Source organism: Hoplias malabaricus, chromosome 15 (genome assembly GCF_029633855.1).
Source record: "Hoplias malabaricus isolate fHopMal1 chromosome 15, fHopMal1.hap1, whole genome shotgun sequence".
Classification (NCBI taxonomy): Eukaryota; Metazoa; Chordata; class Actinopteri; order Characiformes; family Erythrinidae; genus Hoplias; species Hoplias malabaricus.
The window spans coordinates 18708973-18731522 of record NC_089814.1 but is presented as its reverse complement, the minus strand read 5'-3'; the positions used below and the strand labels follow the sequence as shown (position 1 = coordinate 18731522).

Below are 22550 nucleotides of genomic sequence, written 5' to 3'. Positions count from 1 at the left end.
CTCTCTCTCTCTCTCTCTCTCTCTGTGTGTGTGTGTGTGTGTGTGTGTGTGTGTGTTTGTGTGTCTGTCAATCGTTCTGCATTCTGTAAACACTTCAGCAGAACTACTACTTTTTGCTGATATGTAGGGTGGGTGCTAGAGGTCAAAAGTTTGACAGGAAGCACTGAAGACTTTCTCTAGCTTTAATATGCTTCAATCGGCCTTTGGGCTATTAAAGGAAAGCTGGTTAATTTAGGTAAATGAGAAATGAGCAAATAACTGGGCAGAACTTGCCATTAGTATCATCACTGTTGAAGAAACTAATATGTGAAGCCTTGTGGGTGTTTTTGAGATATAAGTTTAGTTCAGTCCCCAGATAACAATGAAACTGATAAAATACTGAGGTGTGCATGCACAGGAGCTATGGTTAAAATTGAAACCTCACTGCTCTCTGCCTCCGCAACATCAACAAAACCTCAATATTTTTGTGTTTCTCAGATAATGCAGGTTGTGTGCTTAGTTAATGGCATCTGTTTGAGTCAGGTTTTTATGCTGTGGGAAAATCTGTCACACACACTCATATAGACACATGCATACACACCCTTCCTCTCTCACTTTTACCCACATCCCCACCACACCCAGCCAAGCCACAGCCCGTTACCTCAGCCAAAACACAAAACACGCAGAAAACATGCACTCACAGTGCAGCAAGGTCTCAATGTATTTAATTAAAAAAGGGAAACTGCAGTGTTCTTGTCTCATCCTGACAGAAAAGAGTATATCAGAGAAAGTTCTGAACCCTAAAGAACGGTTAACAACTGGCTTCCAAAAAGTGATTTATAAACTTCCAGTCTGTGTCACACGTTTAAACTTTACTTTCCTCGAAAGCTTATTTTACCATTGCTCGCTAAACCCCCCCCCCCTCTCTCTCTCACACACACACACACACACAAAAACATATTCTTTGTCTTTCTCTCTCCTCACACTCTCTCTTTTTATTGTCTCTCTCTGTCTCTACGCTGTAAAAAAGCCTGATCAGGAAGCTTAGTAATATTTGATGTTTCAGCACACATTTAACACTTTATACTTAACAAATTAAACCTTGAATGGAACACTGAAAAGAAAAATTATATATCAGTTAACCTTCCTATTATGTTCGTTTTTCAGGAACAGTAATGATGTTCCTGGGTCAATTTGACCCGCAACATAACAGCAGGATTAATTGAGGAAAGGCAATATAAAAACAAATTCTTGTCAGTGAATACACTGTCCATGCATTACTGAATACAAGGATGAACATTTATCTCATTTATACTTTAGTCTACTTAAAGTCAGTCTCTCTCTCTCTCTCTCTCTCTCTCTCTCTCTCTCTCTCTCTCTCTCTCTCTCTCTCTCTCTCTCTCTCTCTCTCTCTCTCTCTCTCTCTCTCTCTCTCTCTCTGCCACAGGCTGCTGTTTACCCTGTCACAATTTCTCTGTGTTAGCACGCTGGGCTCAACGCAGCCTCAACATTTGCTCACACACACACACACACACACACATAGACAAACCTCTCACACAGTGACTCAGTGAAAGCATTCGCCTCAGATAGGTGCACAGGCAGATTTTGAGCTGTATAAATATGCAGTAGCAATTGTTTGTTTTAGCACCTTAAACTCATATGTGATATTCTTCATAGTAACATGGAAATATCAATATTATAAAATTGAATAAATTGTAAGGGGCGGCATGGTGGCGCAGCAGGTAGTGTTGCAATCACACAGCTCCAGGGACATAGAGGTTGTGGGTTCAAGTCCCACTCTGGGTGACTGTCTGTGAGGAGTGTGGTGTGTTCTTCTCTTGTCTGTGTGGGTTTGCTCTGGTTTCCTCCCACAGTCCGGAGCGTTGGTAGGTGGATTGGTGACCCAAAAGCTACCTTATGTGTGTTTCCCTGTAAAGGACTGGTGCCTCCAGGGTTTATTCCTGTCTTGCGCCCAATGATACCAGACCCTGAACTGGATAAGCAGTTAGAGATAATGAATGAATGCATAAATTGTAATATACAACATAGATTAGCTTTTTACTCATTTAGCAAGCGCTGTCATGAACACATTTGACATATTGTCAAATTCTTGTCTTTTTTCTTGCTCCAATGTCATCAAAGTAACTGTACCATTAGTATATTGTTAATCTACTGACATCACATCAGCATTCAAATGGTGGTCCAGTTTATAATTTTGTTGTACAGATTACTTTTGCTGTGCAACGTTGTAATTACATTTTTTGAATCTCCTAGAATGCTGTTACTCAGTGTTGTCACATCTTTGTGGGCTCAAAACCAATATGTTATTGTCACAACGTAGTAACAACCACATTTGTGTTTGTAGGGTTTGTACAGAGCTGAACATATTCCAGTTCTGCTCTCACTTTAACCTTACATGTAGCATATGCTAATACAGTAGTATAATGTGATTTTGCAGCTTGTTAATTAGCTTAGTTAGCTACACCCTGGAGGGGGCGCCAGTCCTTCACAGGGCAACACATTCACTCACACAATCACACTTTCATTGTCCCCAATCCACCTACCAACGTGTGTTTTTGGACTGGAGCACCTGGAGGAAACCAAAGCGGACACAGGGAGAACATACCAAACGCCTCACAGAGTGGGAATCAAACCCACAACCTCCAGGACCCTGGAGCTGTGTGACTGCAACACTACCTGCTGCGCCCCCATGCTGCCCATCTATAGATTAACAAATAATAATAAGTTCAGAGTTTAAAGGGTTATGTGTGTTTTAGATTATCTTATGTGTGTTTCAGAAATCTTATTTATTTAATGGCACTTGTGTGGTGTATATACTATATCTACACTCCAGTTTCTGTGTTAAAACATGATCTGTATAAAGAGAATGGCAAAAAGGGGACTACAGGTAAACCTTTAAAGTAGTAATTTAAGGTAAAAAAAAAATCTATTAGCATACAAAGTGTTTTTTTCCCTCTGATTCCATTTTCTAGCAATTCAGACAAACAAGAGACAAGCCCATTTCACCTTGTTTTCTCTACACTCTAACTGTATTTTAGATTATGGGGACTTATAAAGTTGTTTTCCTGTTTATATTGTGTAAATCCATCTCTGCTGTGGAATTTTCCCCTCAGGCAGGAAAAAGCTAGTACTGTGCTACACAGAAGTGGGAAAAAGTAAATGCATTAAAAATATTATGTATGCATGTATTATTTATATATTATGATTGTTTCAGTCTTTACTATATTCTTTATTTTCATATGTAAAAAATAGATCAAGGATATTTTAATAATGATATTTGAAAGTGCCAACACCAAACTGCTTAAAAATACTGAACATATGATGTTATTCAATAATATATTTTCTGGGTATGTTTTAAAATCTCTTTCTTTTCTTACAATTACAGGATTGACAAATCCACCGTCACCGCTCTCAGAAGCAGGTGAGTAATTTGTACACACACACACACACATGCACAAAGAACAATATATCAGGTTATCTCTGTAAAGAGAGGTATAAATGGCCAGTCAAGAGAATGTGTATATGATGACTACACAGAAATAGCCATGGTGAAATGGAAACATTAGGTTACAGCAGACCAGATTAGGCTCAATTTTGGAAATGAATTAATTTATTAATTTCTTGCTTGATTTGCAGTACTCATTGTGGCAATTACATATCAATCACCCTGCACAGCATGTAGTCGCACACACTGCAGACATACACAGCGGTCAATTTCCATCCAGACAGTGGTCACTAGGGGCGTGTAGAAAGAATTTTACTAGTGCCATGATTGTTACATGCTGTCCTTTTTGCAAAGAACTGTAAACCGCTTATCCAGTTTGTGGTCACGGTGGGTCCAGAGACTACCAGGAATCACTGGGCACAAGGAGGGAACACACCCTGGAGGAGGCACCAGTCCTTCGTAGGGTGACATACACTCACACATTCATTCACATATGGACACATTTGAGTAGCCAATTCACCTACATATTGTTGATGGGAAATGTAGCACCTGGAGGAAACCCACACAGAAACAGGATGAATACACCAAATACTTCAAGTCCAATTTATACTTACTTACATTGATTCAAACCCTACAGTGTAGCCTGATGCATACCTCTCCAGGAATGTAACTACACGTCACGTTGATCAGTATTCGGAAGGACATTGTTGAAGTTGAAAAGAAGAAGTACAGAACCATGAACACATCTTCTTCACACTATAGAGACTGCAGACAGCAGCAAATTCATGGCAAGAGACATTGTGTGTATGTCTGTGATTAAGAAAATCTTTGAATGAAGGAAATGTACAGATGTCTCCTGTCTGCCTTAAGAAAAAAAAAACTCTGAGAAACTGGACCACGCAGGAGAAACGTTACAGTTTTGTATTTGTTTCTTTCCTGGCAACTCATGTAAACTATGCTCTGTCTTAAACAATGGCCTACTCCTTAATAGTGACATTTAAAGATTTACAAAACTAATGCTGCTACACCTCTACATTGTGTATTACATAGTGTAGAGGAAGATGTTTCAGATTTAGCCCTAGATTCTTGGCGGTTTAATTGCAGAGCAATGCAGATGCGGCACTCATAACGGTGTAGGAGCTTCATTGAGTCAATGCAGAAATAGACTTCACAGACAGTCACCCGGAGCAGGGCTCAAACCTACAACCCTATAACCCTGGAGCTTTGTGAACGCGAGTGAGCTTTTCTGACTCTGTATTTCTGTATTTAGTTGTTAGCATGACATTTCATGTTATATACATAGTTAATACAATCATCAATAATAGCTACCATGTCAGTCCATCTATATAACTACCTACATCTAGCATTTGCTCATAGATTTTTACTATTTGCAGGTGATGTCTCTGTCTGTTTCTCTCTCTCTCTCTCTCTCTCTCGCTCGCTCTCTCTCTCTCTCTCTCTCTCTCTCTCTCTCTCTCTCATTCTCTGTTTCTCATTCCCTGCCTGTATTTGTCAGTGGTTTATGGAAAGCTTTGAAGAATGGTAAAGTGCTATTCGTCAGTAGGGAGTGGAGTGGGGCTGCTCTGGTTGAATGGGGTCGTGACTACAAGGCCATTAGCTGTTATACACATGGAAATGATCCACTGTTCAGCGGGCACTGGTTGATATCCACAAACTGTGAACACCTCCATGTATGATGAAAAGAAAGGGTCATTAATTTTCAGTAGTAGTGTGCACTTGCATGCCCACAGAAAGAGCAGATTGTGAGCCTGTTTCTATTTATTGTAGTCCTGTTCACAAGGTAAATTCTTTGAACTTGTAGTGGCTGTCAATATGATACCAATGAATCCATGTTCATTGGAGCTCCAAGCCTGTTTGTCCCTTTGTTCTGATTAGAGATGGAACATCTTTTAGCCCATCTTTATACTACGGTATGAGTATACAGCAAAGCTGTAAAAGTGTTATTTATAGTTATATTACAGAAAAACAATGTTATCCTCATAAAAACGCTCACCATTTGGAATCAAGAGTGCTTGTTTGTGTAATAACTCTGTGTTGTTCAACTCACACCCCAGGAGAATAGCTTTGGCAGGCCATTAAGATGGTAACAGGTGGCATCTCCATATCTTTCTCTTCACCTTCTGTTCAGTGTGTGCCACAAAGGTGTGGAATACGACAGGACACTTCAGGACAGGCCACAGAACTTATGTTGCCAGCTACGCTTGCATAGGCAATACTCAGTTGATTTCCAGGTTAAACTGACTCTTTCCAAAGTTGATAAGACTTGTTGCATATTAAAAAAAATCTGTACAATAAAGTGGACCGAACTGATCACAAATAAGCCATGCATGGAATTTATACAATTTTGTCTATAATAATATGTATAAAATAATAATACAATATTTTAATTAAGAAAATCTATGTATTAGTGAATATGAATGGCCCCAAACATGTTCATCATAAAACTTTACCATCCACTATATTATGTTCTTTATATTACTAGGAAAATAGACTTTTTTGTTTAGGACAAAAGATTTCTGCAATGATCAGTTTAAAATAAATTCCACTTGACATTTCTATTTTGTTTCCTAAAACAATACACATTATTACTTTGAATAAATGGTACAGAGGTAAAAAGAAAATATTATGTAAAAAATGTAAATGTGTTCATCAGGCCTTAATTCTTACTGCAGTAGAGACCAGTAGGAGATTTCATTTAAAGCATTATTATGCAAACTGTCTACTTGACAAACTAATCACTACTAATTTATTGAGATGATTCAGTTTAATTGACATTTAATTAAAAACTGAGCAGTCAGGATTAATGGAGTAAAGCTGGCATGCTTACTTGTACGTAGATAAGAGAATCCTCAAGATGCTTCTTTAGAGTTTCCTAAATGCATCTTACCACAATATTTGCATAGTGTAGGGAGCATTACAATGAACATATTTTTTTTACTAAAAGGCCATGGTCTGGTAAAGGTCGTGACATGGCTAGGTCAATGCTAGCCTGGATGCTTGCTTGAATGTTTCAGAGTCACTTGCAGCACCTCAGGGAAGTCTCGGTTGCTTCATTAGTCCATGTTTTTTGACACATCTGACAACCCTGTCAATTCAGTTTAGCTTAGCATACAAGTGAATGATGGACCATATCAGAGGAGGTCACATTCTGTGTATGATATGGCTCTCTCTCTCTCTCTCTCTCTCTCACACACACACACACAAACCACACACACACACACACACACACACACACACACACGCACGCACACACACACATGTAGCCCAGCTAGGAGTGGAAACTGAAATTGAATAAACTTCTGAACTGAAAAGTGTATTTCCACATAAATAATAATAAAATACATTATGTTTTGTTACAACAGCTTCAATATGATGTTTCGCTCACATATAATCAGTATGCTTTTTTTAGTATATGGCTGTATATTTATGCTTCTTTCCTCAGTGATAGCTGTGTGATTTTGTATTACTGTGTCTGTGCGCTTGTGCACAGGTCTGTTCATGATTTATTGAAGTGTGTCAAAGATCAACTCTGCCAAGTCTATGATTTATTCAAGGCTCTGATATGCTGAAAGGAAACAAAGCTTTGAATGTCCCTGATTCTGATGTGCTGATCAGTTGCACATGAATAAAATGTCATGCTATTCTTGCCAAGGGAAATGAACTAAAGGTATAATTTAATATATTTTATTCAGGAGCCCCTCACTGACATCATATGAATAATGCAAATTTAAGTACAAATAATACAGGTTGTAAGTGGGTATATGTGTACTGTACTTTGCTCATCATTCAGAGGTGCTTTGTCAAAACCCCACTTATATCTTTTTCTGCCCTTCCACTGGGAGCGTTGTTTATCAGACAGAGCTTGAAAGAGTGAGTAAATAAGGATAATAGGGGGTGAGCTTGACACCCCTTCCCCTCCCTCTTTTGCTCTCCATCTCCCCTCCTTCCTCCTCTCTTTCTCTCTGCCTCCTCCCTTCCCCACAGACACAACAAAGTGAAGTGCTTTGTACTTATGCATCATCCAAAGCACTGGATTACAGCTGTGTAATAAGTAGCCATTGTGAGCTTCTCTCTCTGTGCAAATTTTCCACCTGTGAGTGAGAGCCGGAGATTGAGTAACTGCAACACGCTGCAAATATGCCGCGCAGACCGTGGTGAGTTAACTCTGTGTGTCAACAGCCAAATGCATTTGTTTTGCTACCTAGCTTGAGTTTAGGCAGTATGATTTTATATTGTGAATGCAGTCTTTTACAGTGCCAGTTCTTTTGGAAAATGACTAGGCACATGTAGACCAGGATATGACCTTTCTAATACTCCATATTACAAAGCTATGGGTTTGGAGATAGACATTATTAGATATGGTTGTTGTTTCTGGGCTGTTTGTATCAAATTAATGCCAACAGAAAATGCTGGATATATCAGAAAAAAAAAACGATTAATTCTGGCTGTAACATATCTAATGTTAAATAACACCCACTCATGTCATGTAATGTTTTCTGTGGTTTTGTTCTGTGCTATGTACTAAAGTGAGTAGTTCAAGCATGATGCTGATATTCAGTTAAGTGCTTCAGTTAAAAATAGCTCTTGTTTTTTTTTTAATTACAGAAATATCCCAGTGATGTCATGGCAGGTCATAAATTAATGCATTGAACTTACTTGGTATTGATCTGCACATGAATAAAATACAATATGAATAAAAATAAAACATTTGGATCAATTCAAATCATTCCTTATTTTCAGTGACTACTTTAGAGACTAATTCATAATTAATGTTTTTTTTTTAAAGATTATCTCGAACTCTATATGTATTTTTGTTAAATGATCTCTTAGCTGGTGAATGTGAGGGGGATTCTTTGACTTTGTAGAGGTGACAGTGCATTTCATTATACTTGTGTAAAGCCTGTCATACGCTCTGCTTCCCTTTGGCATTTAAACCTACATCAACTGCTCAAGAGAATGAGTTGTTTTTGTTTTTGGTATCGGATTTGTGTTGTTATTTGAGCTTCATTCATTAATACACCATATATTAACCATGTGAGGCTTTCTATACACTCTATTTCAATTTTAATTAGTTGCCTTCACGTTAAATACTCTTTCAAATTTTGCATTGTTTTTCTTAGTTATAGCTTACACCATAAAAGACATTGAATTTTATTTTATTACTTTTCTGGTGGAGAGGGGTGTTCCCTCTTTCCCCCATTTACATATTGAATTTGGTTTTAGGGCAGACCTGGAGTTTTTTTCTTTCCTTTTTAGAAAATTAAATAACCCATCCCTTTCAGCGTACTGTTTTTTTTTAAATAAAAACTTGTGTGTGTTCTGTGAGCCTCTAATGTGGAGTTCCTTCCCAACCTTTTAGTGCTGTTTGCAGCCGTTTATTTCTAGACTGGTGCTCCTCAGCTCTGACAGCTCCTCTTCCACTCCACTGCACACTCTCTCCCTCTCTCTCTCTCTCTCTCTCTCACAACCTCTCTCCATCTTTTTCTCTCCTCTGCCATCTCCCCACCCAATGTGAGCAGGCCGACAGTGGCAGTTTCCTCTGATGAAAAATACATGCAAAGCTAGAGGCTGGAGGTGCTTTATCAGGTAGAAAATGTTACAAAAGCATAGTGCTTACAGCAGCCCGAGCACTACAAGCATCAGGGATTATTTTTTCCCCAAAGCTTAAATTTGCTGAATAGCTACAGCCACTAGTCTTACTCTTACTTTTTTACTTTGTGTCTAGAGATTTCTCCAGAAAAAAACTGAATTCAGAAAGACTTTAGCATAAGTTAAGGGTAATTAGGCTGTGACTTTGTCTCCCAAAATCCATTAACATATTTTGAAACCTCCTGTAACAGGAAGTAATTTTGTTTTAACCAAGCGATTTACCACAAACAGTTGTGGATATTTAACTATTTCTTTTTCTGGTGTCTCTCTTAGAGTAGAATGGAACTCGAAGATGTTACCTAAACGCTGGACTTTGTAATCCTGACTTATTGCTTCTTAAACTTCAAATGTAGGTCATGTTATAAATAAAGTGTTTGAATATTTGCAAGTTTTAATATAAGAATATAATCAATGTTTTTTGAGTGACAGTTCCTCGAATTGCTGCCCACCCACTCTCACTGCACTGACAGCAGCTGAGCAAATATGTGATTGAGAGGCACACTGGCTCGCTCATGAGAATATACTTCTGCAATATTTCTACTTTCCTTTAGGTTTCTCTCTTAGCTGCATTTAATTTCATTGTTATTACCAGTAATAGCCAACAAGCTCTTCAACAAATCAAAATTTCATGTTCACATTAACGACTTTCAATTTGTGACGGAAAATAAAAATCAATTTACAATGACAGATCATGAATAATTTATCATTCTAATAAGTATTTAGCTTACTGCAAAGACAGAACCATAATAATAATAATATTAATAATACAAATGTCACAACAACAAAATGAAATCTCCTGCAGACAGAGAGGGGTATATAGGTTTTATTGCTTACATCTTTCTTACTGCACTGGGTTAGCTTCTGGAATCCTGACTGTGGTTAGTTTAAACAAGGCTTTTGAATTTTGGCAAAGACAATGTATTTAATATTTTTGACATTGTTTTACAAAAATATTAGGTATATATTAAAATGTTTTCCTAACACTTATTTAAAAGCTATAACTACAATTCTTAAACTGAAAGTCTACATTTGCAGGTTATGGAAATTGAAAACTTGTTTTGCTTTTGTTGTTGTTGTTGAATGTATTTGATTATGCGTCAGAATATCAAATTTGTGGTTTGTGTGTAAGTTAGTGTGATGTTAGTTGTTTAGATCAGGTTCTTCAGCTTTGTAATGTGTGTGTGCGTCTGCATAATAAAAAGCATGGACACGTACAAACATATCCTTGTAATATAAGACTATTTTTCAGCTGTAGTGCTTTCCTGCCAGAATGCTACCAGCAGAGGGCCCTAGACTGTCGTTTTTAGAGCAGTGGTCAGATCTTGCTGATGGCTGAGCTGTAATGTTTTATAGTCATTTCTCTGTTATGATGTGCTTTCTCATTGATTCTTATTACAAAATGTCACAGATGGCTCACAGCAGACCACTTGTTCCCCCTCAGTGTGTTTTGTTACCCACTTGTGGTCCACAGTGCAGTGATTGAGAAAACCCTAAGCCATTAAATAACTCGCTTTTTGCACAGATTTACATCAAGGAAGAGAAGTTCATTAAACCAAAGTTGTGGCTTATTATAGAAGAAACATGGTGCTCAGCTAAGGGGCCTTATTTTATAACTTCCTTTAATTCAAATGTTTAAAAAGAAATGTGAAATCATGCAGCACCATGAAATTTGATCTTTGTGTTTAACACACCCTTGGCAGTGGGTCTGTCCCAAAACTTAGTGTGCTGTGTAACTAGAGAGCAATTTATGCCATAGTGTGCGCACTCTAACTAAAGCATCTCAATAATCTGCCTCACGAGGACAGACAACCATTAGAAAGTTGTCTACTTAAACTGCTGTCTACGTAGTCAGTGCTTACTTAAACGGCTCACTAGGTTTTGGGACGGACCCAGTGAATGCCCTAGTGATTAGTGCACACACACACACACACACACACACACAGACTCACACACACACACCTGGAGCTGCAGCTACCCCTGGCACCCAGGGAGAATTCTGAAGGTTATATGACTTGAAGGTGAAAGCTCAGGACCACTGTAGCCGAGTAGGTTGTGGAGATTGAACTGGCAACCGTCTGGGCTCAAGCTTATTTATCTTAGTTAACCACTAGACCATGGCTGCCCCAAAATTTTTAAAATGTTTGTATGGTTTCATTTACCAAATCAGCTGACCACTTTATATTTTTGTCCCTTAGAATACTATTTTTGTGAATGTGCTTTTAAGATACAATATATGTTCAACAAATGTTTGTGGGCACTCCTTCTAATTAGTGAATTCAGCTGATTAAAGTAGTCACTACATGGATGCAGACATTCGGTGTGAACATGCAGCTTTTATGCTAAAGAAAAAAAAACATGAAATGAAATGGGATACTCTGTGCAGAAGTCCATGTGCTTGAGCTTACTGTGCCCAGTGCCAAGTTCAATACCCCAAAAGTACACAGAATACCGATGGAACATATACATTCCAAAGGGACAAAATGTGCCAACACAAATAATAAAGATTCACAAAAGGGAATCTTGGGTCACTGTTAACATCTGTGTGGGTTTTCTCTGGGCTCTTAGGTTTCCTCCCACAATCCAAAAAAACATGTATCTCCATTTTTGGCTATTTTTGTTTACTTCATCATTTGAACACAGCAACTGCACTGTGTGAAAATTTCATGATGAATGTACTAACAAAAATGCTCCAAAATTACATTGAGGTCCGCTGAAATTTAAGATAGTTGTTTCTTTCTCCTGCGAAGCTGCTGTTTTGGAGATACATGTATGTTCATGGTTCATGGTTGTGTCATCAAAACAAAATAGGCTCTTTTGCAGGTCTCTCTCCTCATCACCCTCTCTCTCTCACCCCTTTTCTTTCTCTCTCTTCTTCTTCTAGTATCTTCTCTTTTCTCTCTCCTCCCGTAGAAGTGTCAACTATGTAGATTATTTCTTCAGCATAGCAATGCAAATTGATTTCTGGAAGCCAATATACAAGGTTTTTTTCCCCTTTTTTGCACACATACAGCATTTCTGTCTGGTTGACAGAGGAAAAGAGGAGGTGAGTGTGTGGCGGGTTGTGCATGTGGCGACTGACATTATCTATTTGAATAATGATGACCTCTCCGCTCCTACCACCCAGAAATCACAGAGAAAACGAGGCAATTACACACCGTGAAAGGTCAGAGAGGAAACAAGTGAATAGTGTTGGCCCTGTCGGACACAGGCTGGCAGAAAGAGAAAGGAGGAGAGTGAAGGTCAGACCTGTTCTTTAGGTCTGATCATCTGTGCACAGGGACAGAGCGTTCTGATGGTGGAAATGAAAGCATGTGCAGAGAAAAGGTAGAGAAAGATGTGAGCATGAAGAGCAATGGGGGGCAAGGCTACATCTCTCAGCTCCCCTACTGAGCTCACTGTCTGATACACAGCTTTGTACATCAAAAGCCGCCCTATCAGTTCAACCTCTGTGTTGTTTTATATGTATGTGTGTGAGTGTGTGTGTGCATGTCCTTCACATGCCCAGGATCAAGTGTTTGTCTGTCTAAGTGGGGTTTCTGTGGGGTCTGTTCTGTGACTGTGCATTTGTGAGTGAGGAAAACAGCAGGCGGCAGTTCAGATCAGGTGTGTGTGTGAGAGAGAGAGGGAAACAGCTGTGTGTTTTTTTCTGTGCATATATTATACCCAAAAAATTAATCATTCATTGTTTTGGGATCAGAAAACATATTTTGTAAAATATTACACAGAAGCCTCAAGAGTAAATTTACATGTATACATTTGTGTCAGTATGGTGTCCAATCTGTGCCTTGAATACAGCTTCCATTCTTCCTGGAATATTATGTGAGTTTTTTTAAGGCAAATTTCAGGAATATTTTCCATTTTCACATCAAATCTAGCCTTTGAATTAGATTGAGTTTCTTACAATACAATAATGACATTACAAATTTAGGCTTGTCAGTCCATACACCCTCCACGTCACTCCATATCACAGTTGTGCAGTGCTTGTGTTATTATTATTATTATTTTTAGTTTGTGTATTTTTCACAGTAACTGCTACTTGACACACATCCTACAAACTGCTGTTTCAAAACTCTACTCATTCATTCATTATCTGTAACTGCTTATCTAGTTCAGGGACCTGGTGGGTCTGGAGCCTACCCAGAATCACTGGGCACAAGGCAAGAACACACCCTGGAGGGGGCGCCAGTCCTTCACAGGGCACAGTTTTTTCATCTTTTTTGGTTTCTTTTAAATTTCCTCTAATTTATGTAAGTTAATTATATTTTTTTCTATGTATCTCTGCAGAAATTAAATAAATCAAGTGTGTAAAATGCTTAGTGTATGTGTGCATGTGTGTACCTGTGTGAGAGCACATGTATCTCTATGTGAGGAGAAACAGCAGGAGGATGGTCTGATCAGTGTGTACGTTTGTGTGTGTGAGAACGAGAGGGAAGCAGCAGGAGGCTGGCTTACACTGTGTGTATGTGTGTGTGTGTGTGTGTGTGTGAGAGAGAGAGAGAGAGAGAGAGAGAGGGAGAGAGAGAGAGAGAGAGAGAGAGAGAGAGAGAGAGAGAGAGAGAGAGAGAGAGAGAGAGAAAAAGTGAGGCAGTCGCTCGTGGTCCTGCATACAAAGCATGCCCTGGGCATGTCTTCTCTCATCAGCTGTCAGTTGTTATCAGAGAGAGAGAGAGAGAGAGAGAGAGAGAGAGAGACTGTGCTTTACTCTGCCACTTGGAATGAATGGCCTTAATGAAGCACTGTCAGTGTATTACTCTCCTACATCCTAGAACATCGCATTTTATCTCCAGCACTCAGTGCACCTTGATTTATTTATTTTTTACTTTGCTGTTACCTGCAGAAGACAACAGGTGTTCAAAGCTCTGCTAAATGAAATAGCTGTTTACCGATCACCATCTATAGAAAGAAATATTACCCAGCTAAAAATATATCAGCATTGATCCACAACTAATATTGCTTTATCCTTACTATAAGTAGTATATATATATATTAATAAACCGTATGTATATAAATATTTGTGCTGGTATATCAAAACTGTTTGACAAACCTATTATGCATTGTACTGCAGCTGTTTAATTGTAGCACTAACCCTCTGTAAATGTAATACTTGTTATGAATAAATTGACAGCATTTTGATAACTGGATCCACAAAATATATAATAAGCCTGTTCTCCAGTGTGTTTTAAGAAAAAACACTTTCCTTGTGTGAAACTGGAGATCATTTTCTATCATTTTCCTGCTCGTTGTCCTCCCCCGGCAGGTTTCACACATCCACCTTACCGTCTCTCACCTCCTCTAGCTCTCTTTGTCTGTTCCTGTTGACTAGCTGGATTGTTGCATTAAGGTTATTCCTGAACTACAGGTATCCTCATGGCTGTCTCTTAAAGCAGTCATTCAGTGATTCCCAAATTATATCTGCCAAGGCTTGTAAGGTGTCTAAGGTTGTAAGGTGGTATTTTTTTACTTTAATTTTGCACAGGAGCCATGTAATTAACAAGTTATGGAAAAGGTGCTCAGCAACTAGCCACCAAAGAAAACAGACATGCTTCAAATTCTAAAAACGTATTAATATCATATTGTCAGGCAGTTAGCTTAACAGACATTTGTGTGGCATAGCTAAATCCTGCGGCAGCCATCTTGAAGTCTGAATTTGTTTCATACTTGTCTGGACATGCGTGCTTACACAGATCAAACTTGAATACACAAATACAGAATACATCCCTGAATACACAAATCTATATCCTATAGACTAGGTCCTCACATGACAAGGACCATATTTATTTGGGTTAGTACAGAATTTACTACAGTCAGACCAAAGATCAGAACAATGCATAATTTCATTTAATAAAGAAGGAACATTGTTGAAAATTGCAGATTTCTCCTTTAAGTATAGACTATGATTTTCACACACACCCTTCCAGTTTACCATGATAATGAATTTCTTGTTTGTTTTATTGAGTTCAGAAAGTATTAATTTAATTTACATGAACAAAACAAGCAAATGTTTTGTTGAGATAAGGAATCATAATGTGCACAGTCAGTGTTATATTGTTCTGTAAGGGCTCCGGGTGAGTCTAGTGAATATGTGAAACTATGTGTCCCCTTAAGAAGTTACATAGTGCAGTTTCTGAAGTGCTGAGCAGAAACTCCCTATTACAAGACAGTGAAATATTACAATCATTTTGAAGTAGTACTGTTATGGTAGATATTCTACATAGTGTTGTTATAAAGCTGATTGGAAAAATGTGCAAAGCCATGGTCTTATAGGCATTCCATATACAACAGTGGTTATATAACATAATTAATCTTTGTCTCAGTTTATGGATTTTTCAAGATTAATGTCTAAGTTGTTTTCCCCTAGGACTGTAGATCATGTTGGCGTGGTTGTGCATTAGGGCATCACCCTTTCATTTTCACACCCAGCTCTTAATGGCACGATTGGCCTGCTTATGGAATTAGAACAATCATGTTTTTTCCCTTTCTGTATAGCGCCTGTTGCTGTTAGCTAGGATATACCCTAAAGCCACTAGTGCCCTTTGATTGTAGATTGTGCAAGTTATACACACATTCATCCTTACCTCAAGCTGCAGTGTAGAATCTCTAGACAGATTCATGCCAAATAGACTGTATGTGTTAGAAAGGGAGGACAAATCTTTCCTGTTAGAAATGTGTTAGTCACTGTTTTAGTCATCTGCATTTACATGCTGATGAAATCTTATTTTTGACTGTTCTTTTGATTAGGATAGTGCTTTGGGCATAGCCGGGTGTGATCTTATGTGATCTCTGTTCACCTCGGCATTGTATGCATTTCACAATTTACGTTAGGTCAAGTTTTCTTTTGCAGACAGGTTTTAGTGCTAGCACAGCACGAGCTCTTCGGACAGATCTTCTCTCAGATTCAGGGCCCGGGTGCTCCTCCTCTGCAGTGTAGAAGCTGACTCCTTGCTTTATATTATCAATCAACAATCATCAAAAAATAATAGGTCTGTCTCAGTGGGAAGGTGATGAGTGCTGTGTGATATATTGATATTCGTTTTTCCACAACAATATTCATTTTTAATTTGAGTTTTATTAATAGAATGCCTTCTTCATTGCTCTCTGGACTGAATCTTGTGTCTCTGATTTTGGCGTGTTTTTAACATTTTACATCATTGTAAACAACAGCTGCCCTTAAATATTCATGATAATTGGACCAGTTGAAATGGTCCCTAATTGATATCAATTATTTCTCCTCATAGTTACTGTTTTGGAGATAACTAGGTCTTGTTTTAACTGCAAAAAGTTATTTTAGAGGTTTTATTATTATGTTATACAAACTGTACGCAGTATGTATGTGGAAATATAAGGCGTTTCAAAAGTGAAGACACGTTATATGTGTAATGCTATTTGTCTCTATAGAAAATTGTGCATTAGAATTAGCACAGAAATATAAAGTATAAATATAAAAGTCACTCTCTGTATTCAATGTGTTCATTTATTTTTACTAAGCATACGAGAAAAATGTTTAATTTCAACCAAGGGTAACTTTCTGCATATTACTGCACATGTATAATTCCTCTGTCCACACAACACACTGGTGGACAGATGGACATCCACCTTGCTGTTTATCACTTTTCTCATGGACAGTTCTCTGCGAGGGTGCAGGGAGCGAAATTAAAGCACAGCCATCTGGACAAGGGCTGATGTTTAATGTTAATGCTGCCCGATTTAAAAACAGAACACTGCTTATTTTAGAAGGAGCACTGTTACTTGTAGCACTACAGATGGAGGAACCGAGAGATTGCATCTGATAATGAGCAGAAAATTAGACAGGGACACACAGTGTGACGACCGAATGCAGAGGAGAATAAGGACAAGAGCATAAAGAGCCAGGGAGTGAAGGGATGAGGTTTAGCCTTTATTGGCTTTATAGAGAGAAATGGGTGTGGAGGTTTGGAGAGAAGGAAAAAAAAGGCTGAGCATCTGAGTAAAATGTAATGTGGAATTGGCATGGAGAATAGAAGAGGTTAGACAGTTAGCAGTTACAGGCACTGTAAGGTATAGAATGAGGGAAAAGGAGGGAGGGAAGAGAAACATGCAGTGAAATGTCAGCGAAGGGGAGGTGTGGTGAGGAGGGGCACCATGGAAAAGAGAGATAAAACGGCAGAGAAAGAGAGAGAGGGAGTGTGTATTTGTGTGGGAGAGTGGGAGAGAGAGACAGAGAGAGAGCGAGACAGAGAGAAAGAGAGAGAGAGGTGTTCACGGTGAAGGATGCTTCTACACACAGTCTGTGGCAGTCTCACTGTAGGCAGAGGAATAGTGACGGTGCAGATTTAGCAGCTAAAGCCTGGAGAGTAATGACACTAGTGTAGTGCAATGGTAATACTGTAGTGTAATGTAAGCATACTGAGAAAAGGTCTAAGTCTAAGCCTGGGTTGAGGGATGTCTGAGTTGAGGTCCAGAGTGCGCTGCAGGAGAGCGGGCATCCGGGCAGCCGCCGCACTCATCGGACTCCTCCACCGCTCCCGCAGGCAGAGAGAGAGGGAGAGACTGGCAGCCAGGGATGGCCAGTGGTGGGTGAGCCTGCTGTTGGGGGCTTCTGCTAATATATACAATGTACAGATAGTGCTGGATGATACTCTCAATTTTGATGTTTAATCTCAATTGTGATGTTTAATTTTGCATTAAGCAAAGTTAATGAACTCGTTCTTCATGAGAATTGGTGCTCGGTCCTGGAAGTCTATCTTTAAAACTTGGCTTGATTTGATTGATGTGTTTTGTTTCCTTCTACTTACGAAGGCTTAATCCAGCAACCCATGTGATAACACTTTCAAGCATTCAGCTAAATCAGCTTTTATGATTACTCAGGCTTTTTGGAATAAGCCTTTATAAATGTTAACGTAGGTTTTTGATATTTGTCCTAATATGTATATAATAACCTAGAGTAAAGCATTACCCAGTATTGTTTATTTTATCTGTGGAAATATGATTAAGTTTACTAGAACCATTATGTGCGTTCCCCTATTGGGATATTTGCTCCAAAATACAATATGGTTTTGTTATCTATTAATACATATAAAACTACAAATTCATTTTGTTCTCTACATGTATTTTGATATAGACTCTATATTTTCCAGCACTATGTGACAATACAATACATCAACAAAATTTGTTTTTGTTTTTCACTCAACTTACTTTTGTCAGTCATTTTTCTTAATTCAGAATTTGACTACACATTGGAAAAATGTGAAAGTAGCACATTTATTTTCTTCAGGGCATGTGTGATCACATTTGTTCTGCTTCTGTCTCCAACTCTGAATGCTGTCAGACATGAGTGATGACAATTAATGGTTTATATGCCCTAGGAAATCATACTCTGTCCCTAGGCATTGCTTTGCATAGAATTATTGAAGTACAAACTGTTCCCCTTTTTTGCTGTTAGCAGCATTTGGCTCATGCTGCACACCTACATTTGTTCACAACTCTTAAAGTGTTGTATTCTGAAGCTTAAGGGCATTTATGTGTCCAGCTAATTTGGAATAACCTTCAGTCACAGTGTTCTTTTTACAAGCAGAGTTAGACGTTTACATCGATTTGTGCCTCAGAATACATTCCCTCTATGTGCTGCTTGCAGTTCAGCTATTTCTTCAGCCATTTTCGTTTATTCTGTAAATTCTCTCTGGCTCTGTCCACTTTCTTTGTTTATCCATTGATTTTTTTCTGCCTCTGTCTGTCACCGCCAAAGCTAAAGCTGCTGTTATTGTCAGTGGCTTAGACTAAGGTGTAGTTGTAGCTGTGGTGGAGTAGAAACTGTATTCAGGCACTAGTCATACACTGTCATTAAAGACTTACTGCATTGTGTTTTTGTTCACCGAAGTACAAACAGTGCAAATGTCAGATCAGAAATACAACAACGGTCTTAATGTTCAGTTGTGTACATTAAATTCATTTTTCCCAGAAATGTTATATTTTTGTACATCTTTCTATCCTAACATTTTAAAATTGAAAAGAAATTCAAAAGCCTGCTTCGTGGAATCAATGCAACTTAAAAAAAATGTCATTGTAATGGAATACTGTCCATTTCTGTTCCCCATCTAAAGTACTGAAGATGGACCAGTGATAGCTCAGACCATCCCAGTGACATTTTTTTTCTGAGAGTGTACACCAATTAAATTCTATTAGAAAAATAGTAATTCCACTTGTACTTGAAAACTGTAACAATGTTTAATTAGGAGATGTTTGGGCAGCATAATGGTGATGCAGGTAGTGTTGAAGCCAAAGAACTATGGGGTTCTGTGGTCCTGTGTTTATTTTGCATTATTGTCTGTAAGAGTGTGTGATGCGCTACATATGACTGCTCCAGTGTGCATTTCAACTTTACATTCAGTGACTCCAGTTAGGCTCCCCACTGTGACCCCAATCAAGATGAAATGTTACAGAAGATAAATAAATGACAGAATGAATTAAGAGATTTTTACATGATAACATGTAAGCCTTTAAACAGAAAAAATGTTTGTTACTGCTGTTTTTAAAATGTATATATATACACAACTCCAGGGTTTGGTGTGTTGTCCACATGGGTTTCCTCTGGGTGCTCCCAAGGTCCAAAAACACACGTTTGTAGGTGGATTGACTCAAAAAATTGTCCGTAGGTGTGAGTGAATGTGTCACCCTGTGAAGGACTGGCGCCCCCTCCAGGGTGTGATCTCACCTTGAGCTCCATACACACCGTGACCCTGAACTGATAATGATAATACAGATAATGAATGAATGAATGAAACTTCAATTGAATGGGGCTAAGCTGCAGTATGTTAATTATATATATATATATATTTTTTTTTTTTTAAAAAGTCTGGCAGTGTTTATATACTACATCAGTGTCTAATAATATTTTACCAAATTTAACACAAAAATGAACCATTCATTAAATAAAACAGCGTGATGAAATTTTGATTATATTTTTATCAATTTCTCCTTGAAACTATGAGTTCTATAACCAGCTAAAAAGTAAAATTAATATTTATTTTTACTGTCATTGCTACTCTGGGCCAGCACTGCACTGGGCACAGCATTTTGATGGAGGGTAGGGGACCACCCATCAAGTAAATTGCACTTTCCAACCATAGAGGGAGACCAGGAGCAAAAATATTAATTATTACTTATGTCTTTAAGAATATTCAGTGAAGACAACTAATCTGCTGGACTTCCGTTTTAAAAGTGACTCTTGGATTATATATGACTGTTAAATAGCGCTTTGTGACATTGTCTTGATAAAGATTTACCAGAACACAGATGAAGTACCATATCAATACAATGTGTTAGAGTTTGTTCCATGTGTGTGTAAAGCTCCTGCACACATTGCCATGGCCACACACTTGCACACCTCTGGAGTCTATCTCTGGGTTTGATGAAGCAGGGTGGGATATCTGGGATTGCCTCGGCAACAGAATGGAGTTGGAGAAGATAAAAATGGTCAAAACCTGAATTTCCTAATCTGTATCTTTCTGGGGCATGAAAGCTGGGGATTATGACACAGCATGAATGAGTTTACAGGGAAATTCTATGGAGAACCTAAGCTGTTAAAATTGAATAATAGAAAGTTTGTGACTTGTGAGGTAAACTTTATTATTGTAATTTCATTATGGGTATTTGTGGCAGGATTGGTTTTGCATGTACATGTGCCTTTGCTATCTGTGCGGCACTGTGTTTTGTTTTTCTTTCATCACTAATGTCTGAGAATAGAGTTATGGCAGCTCTTCTCTTTATTAAATTTAATATATGATATGGCATTGACTCCCTAATAAGAGCTGGAGACATGTCTAATGATGGATCTTTGGAATCTATTCATAAGCTCTATGGAGAGCTTATGAGGGATTGGGTGGATATTTTTAGTCATATTCATCTCTCAGCTTTTCTGTGTGTCTCTGTCTCTCTCTCACTCTCTCTCTTTCATACACATATACAGATACACACACACACATACATATGCACACACACACTCTCTCTCTCTCTCTCACACACACACACACACACAAACACAAACACACACACATAACCTCTCTTGCCCTAACTTGTTCTATGTTATTAAATCCCCAGTGATGAGGGAAGTTAATGTATAGCAGGTGGATTTGGATCTGGACTAGAGCTCTGTCCAGATAATATATTACCTAAATGAGGTTCATCTCTTTTTGATGAACTGTGTGATGATAACTTGCAGCAGGTTCATTTAGAGGGAACAAGGCAGATTAGATGACAGCTCAGAGAGAGAGAGAGAAAAGGGAGGGTTTGGGTGCGTCCACATACATGGGCTAAGGTCTCAAGCTGTTTGCCATATGGTCATTTCATGAACAGGAAACAACACAAGCTTTTAGCAAATTTACTTAAAGCATTTGCTAAAGTTCAGTGTTAATTTTTTTGTCTGTAACCTCTCCATATGGTGAATAGCTTGAGAATTATATCATAGGTATAAAGCAAAAATAATCCATATGTACATTGTGTTCCCTTTACATCTTTAATCTTTAGCTGTATTTATAATAAATGTAAATGTCATCATTAAATCAAAACACATTGCCGTCTGTGGTTGGATTCCTTAGTTTTTCCACTGGAACAATGTGGCTACTGAAACAAATAAATAACAGAAGCAAGCCTCCAATTAGCAGTGTGCAAACTGCATGCATAAATAATCACACTCCAAACTGTGTAGAGTAATATTAAATAAACTTTCTTGGGTTTTAAATAATGTACCTGTAGTTTAGACAAAGAGGCACAATTTTATACCTTTGTTGCATAGCTGAGGACAACAGCTCCCTTCTTGATGACATATGTTTTAGATAACTATATGTCATGCAATGTCAGAATTAACAAGTACATCTATGACATTAATTAACTGCACTACTGTGCACAGTTTGAGTTCAGTGTGTGATGATTACATATGCAGTTAGGATGATACTTAGGGAAATATCAGATACAGTAGGGCAGAACTGTATTGTGATAAATTATGTGATCTGTGCATTTTGGATGTTATAAAAACACTACCACCTAAGTGTTTTTGTTACAGATAGAACAGAAATGATCATATTTAATGGATTTACATCAGTTTAGTGTGTGCAATTTTGAATTAAAATCATAGGGATTTGATTATATACTCTCAGGTTGTAGGTTACAGTTCCTTTTGAGTTTTTAGATGTGGCATTAGTGCATTGTGTATGTGTGATTAAGTATGGTGATACTTTATTCACATCATTACTGTATATAGTGTGGTATAATATTTTTCAGCGTCATAAGCCATGTAGTTCCAGTTTAAAATAGAAGAAGTTTTGCAAAGTATACTTGTATTGGCCCATGGACAATGCATTTTTTGCACTATTTATTTTACTATATTTATTTCTAATTCTGATACTGCACAGTTATTACACTGTACTGATATTGCACATTCCATACCCTTTGCACTATCCACACT

At 38.1% G+C, this 22550-nt stretch overlaps 1 protein-coding gene across 3 annotated transcripts in view; it reads left to right on the top strand.

The window, feature by feature from the left end:
* rap1gap2b (RAP1 GTPase activating protein 2b) overlaps positions 1-22550 on the top strand; it is a 43384-nt gene that overhangs the window by 3943 nt on the left and 16891 nt on the right. Inside the window, exon 2 of one of the 3 annotated variants that reach the window (XM_066645514.1) lies at positions 3386-3421. In XM_066645514.1, coding sequence (XP_066501611.1) covers positions 3386-3421 — 36 coding nt within the window. Of the gene's footprint in view, positions 1-3385; positions 3422-17444; positions 17669-22550 lie in introns of those variants that run through there. The other 2 variants (XM_066645513.1, XM_066645516.1) reach the window with 2 other exon arrangements.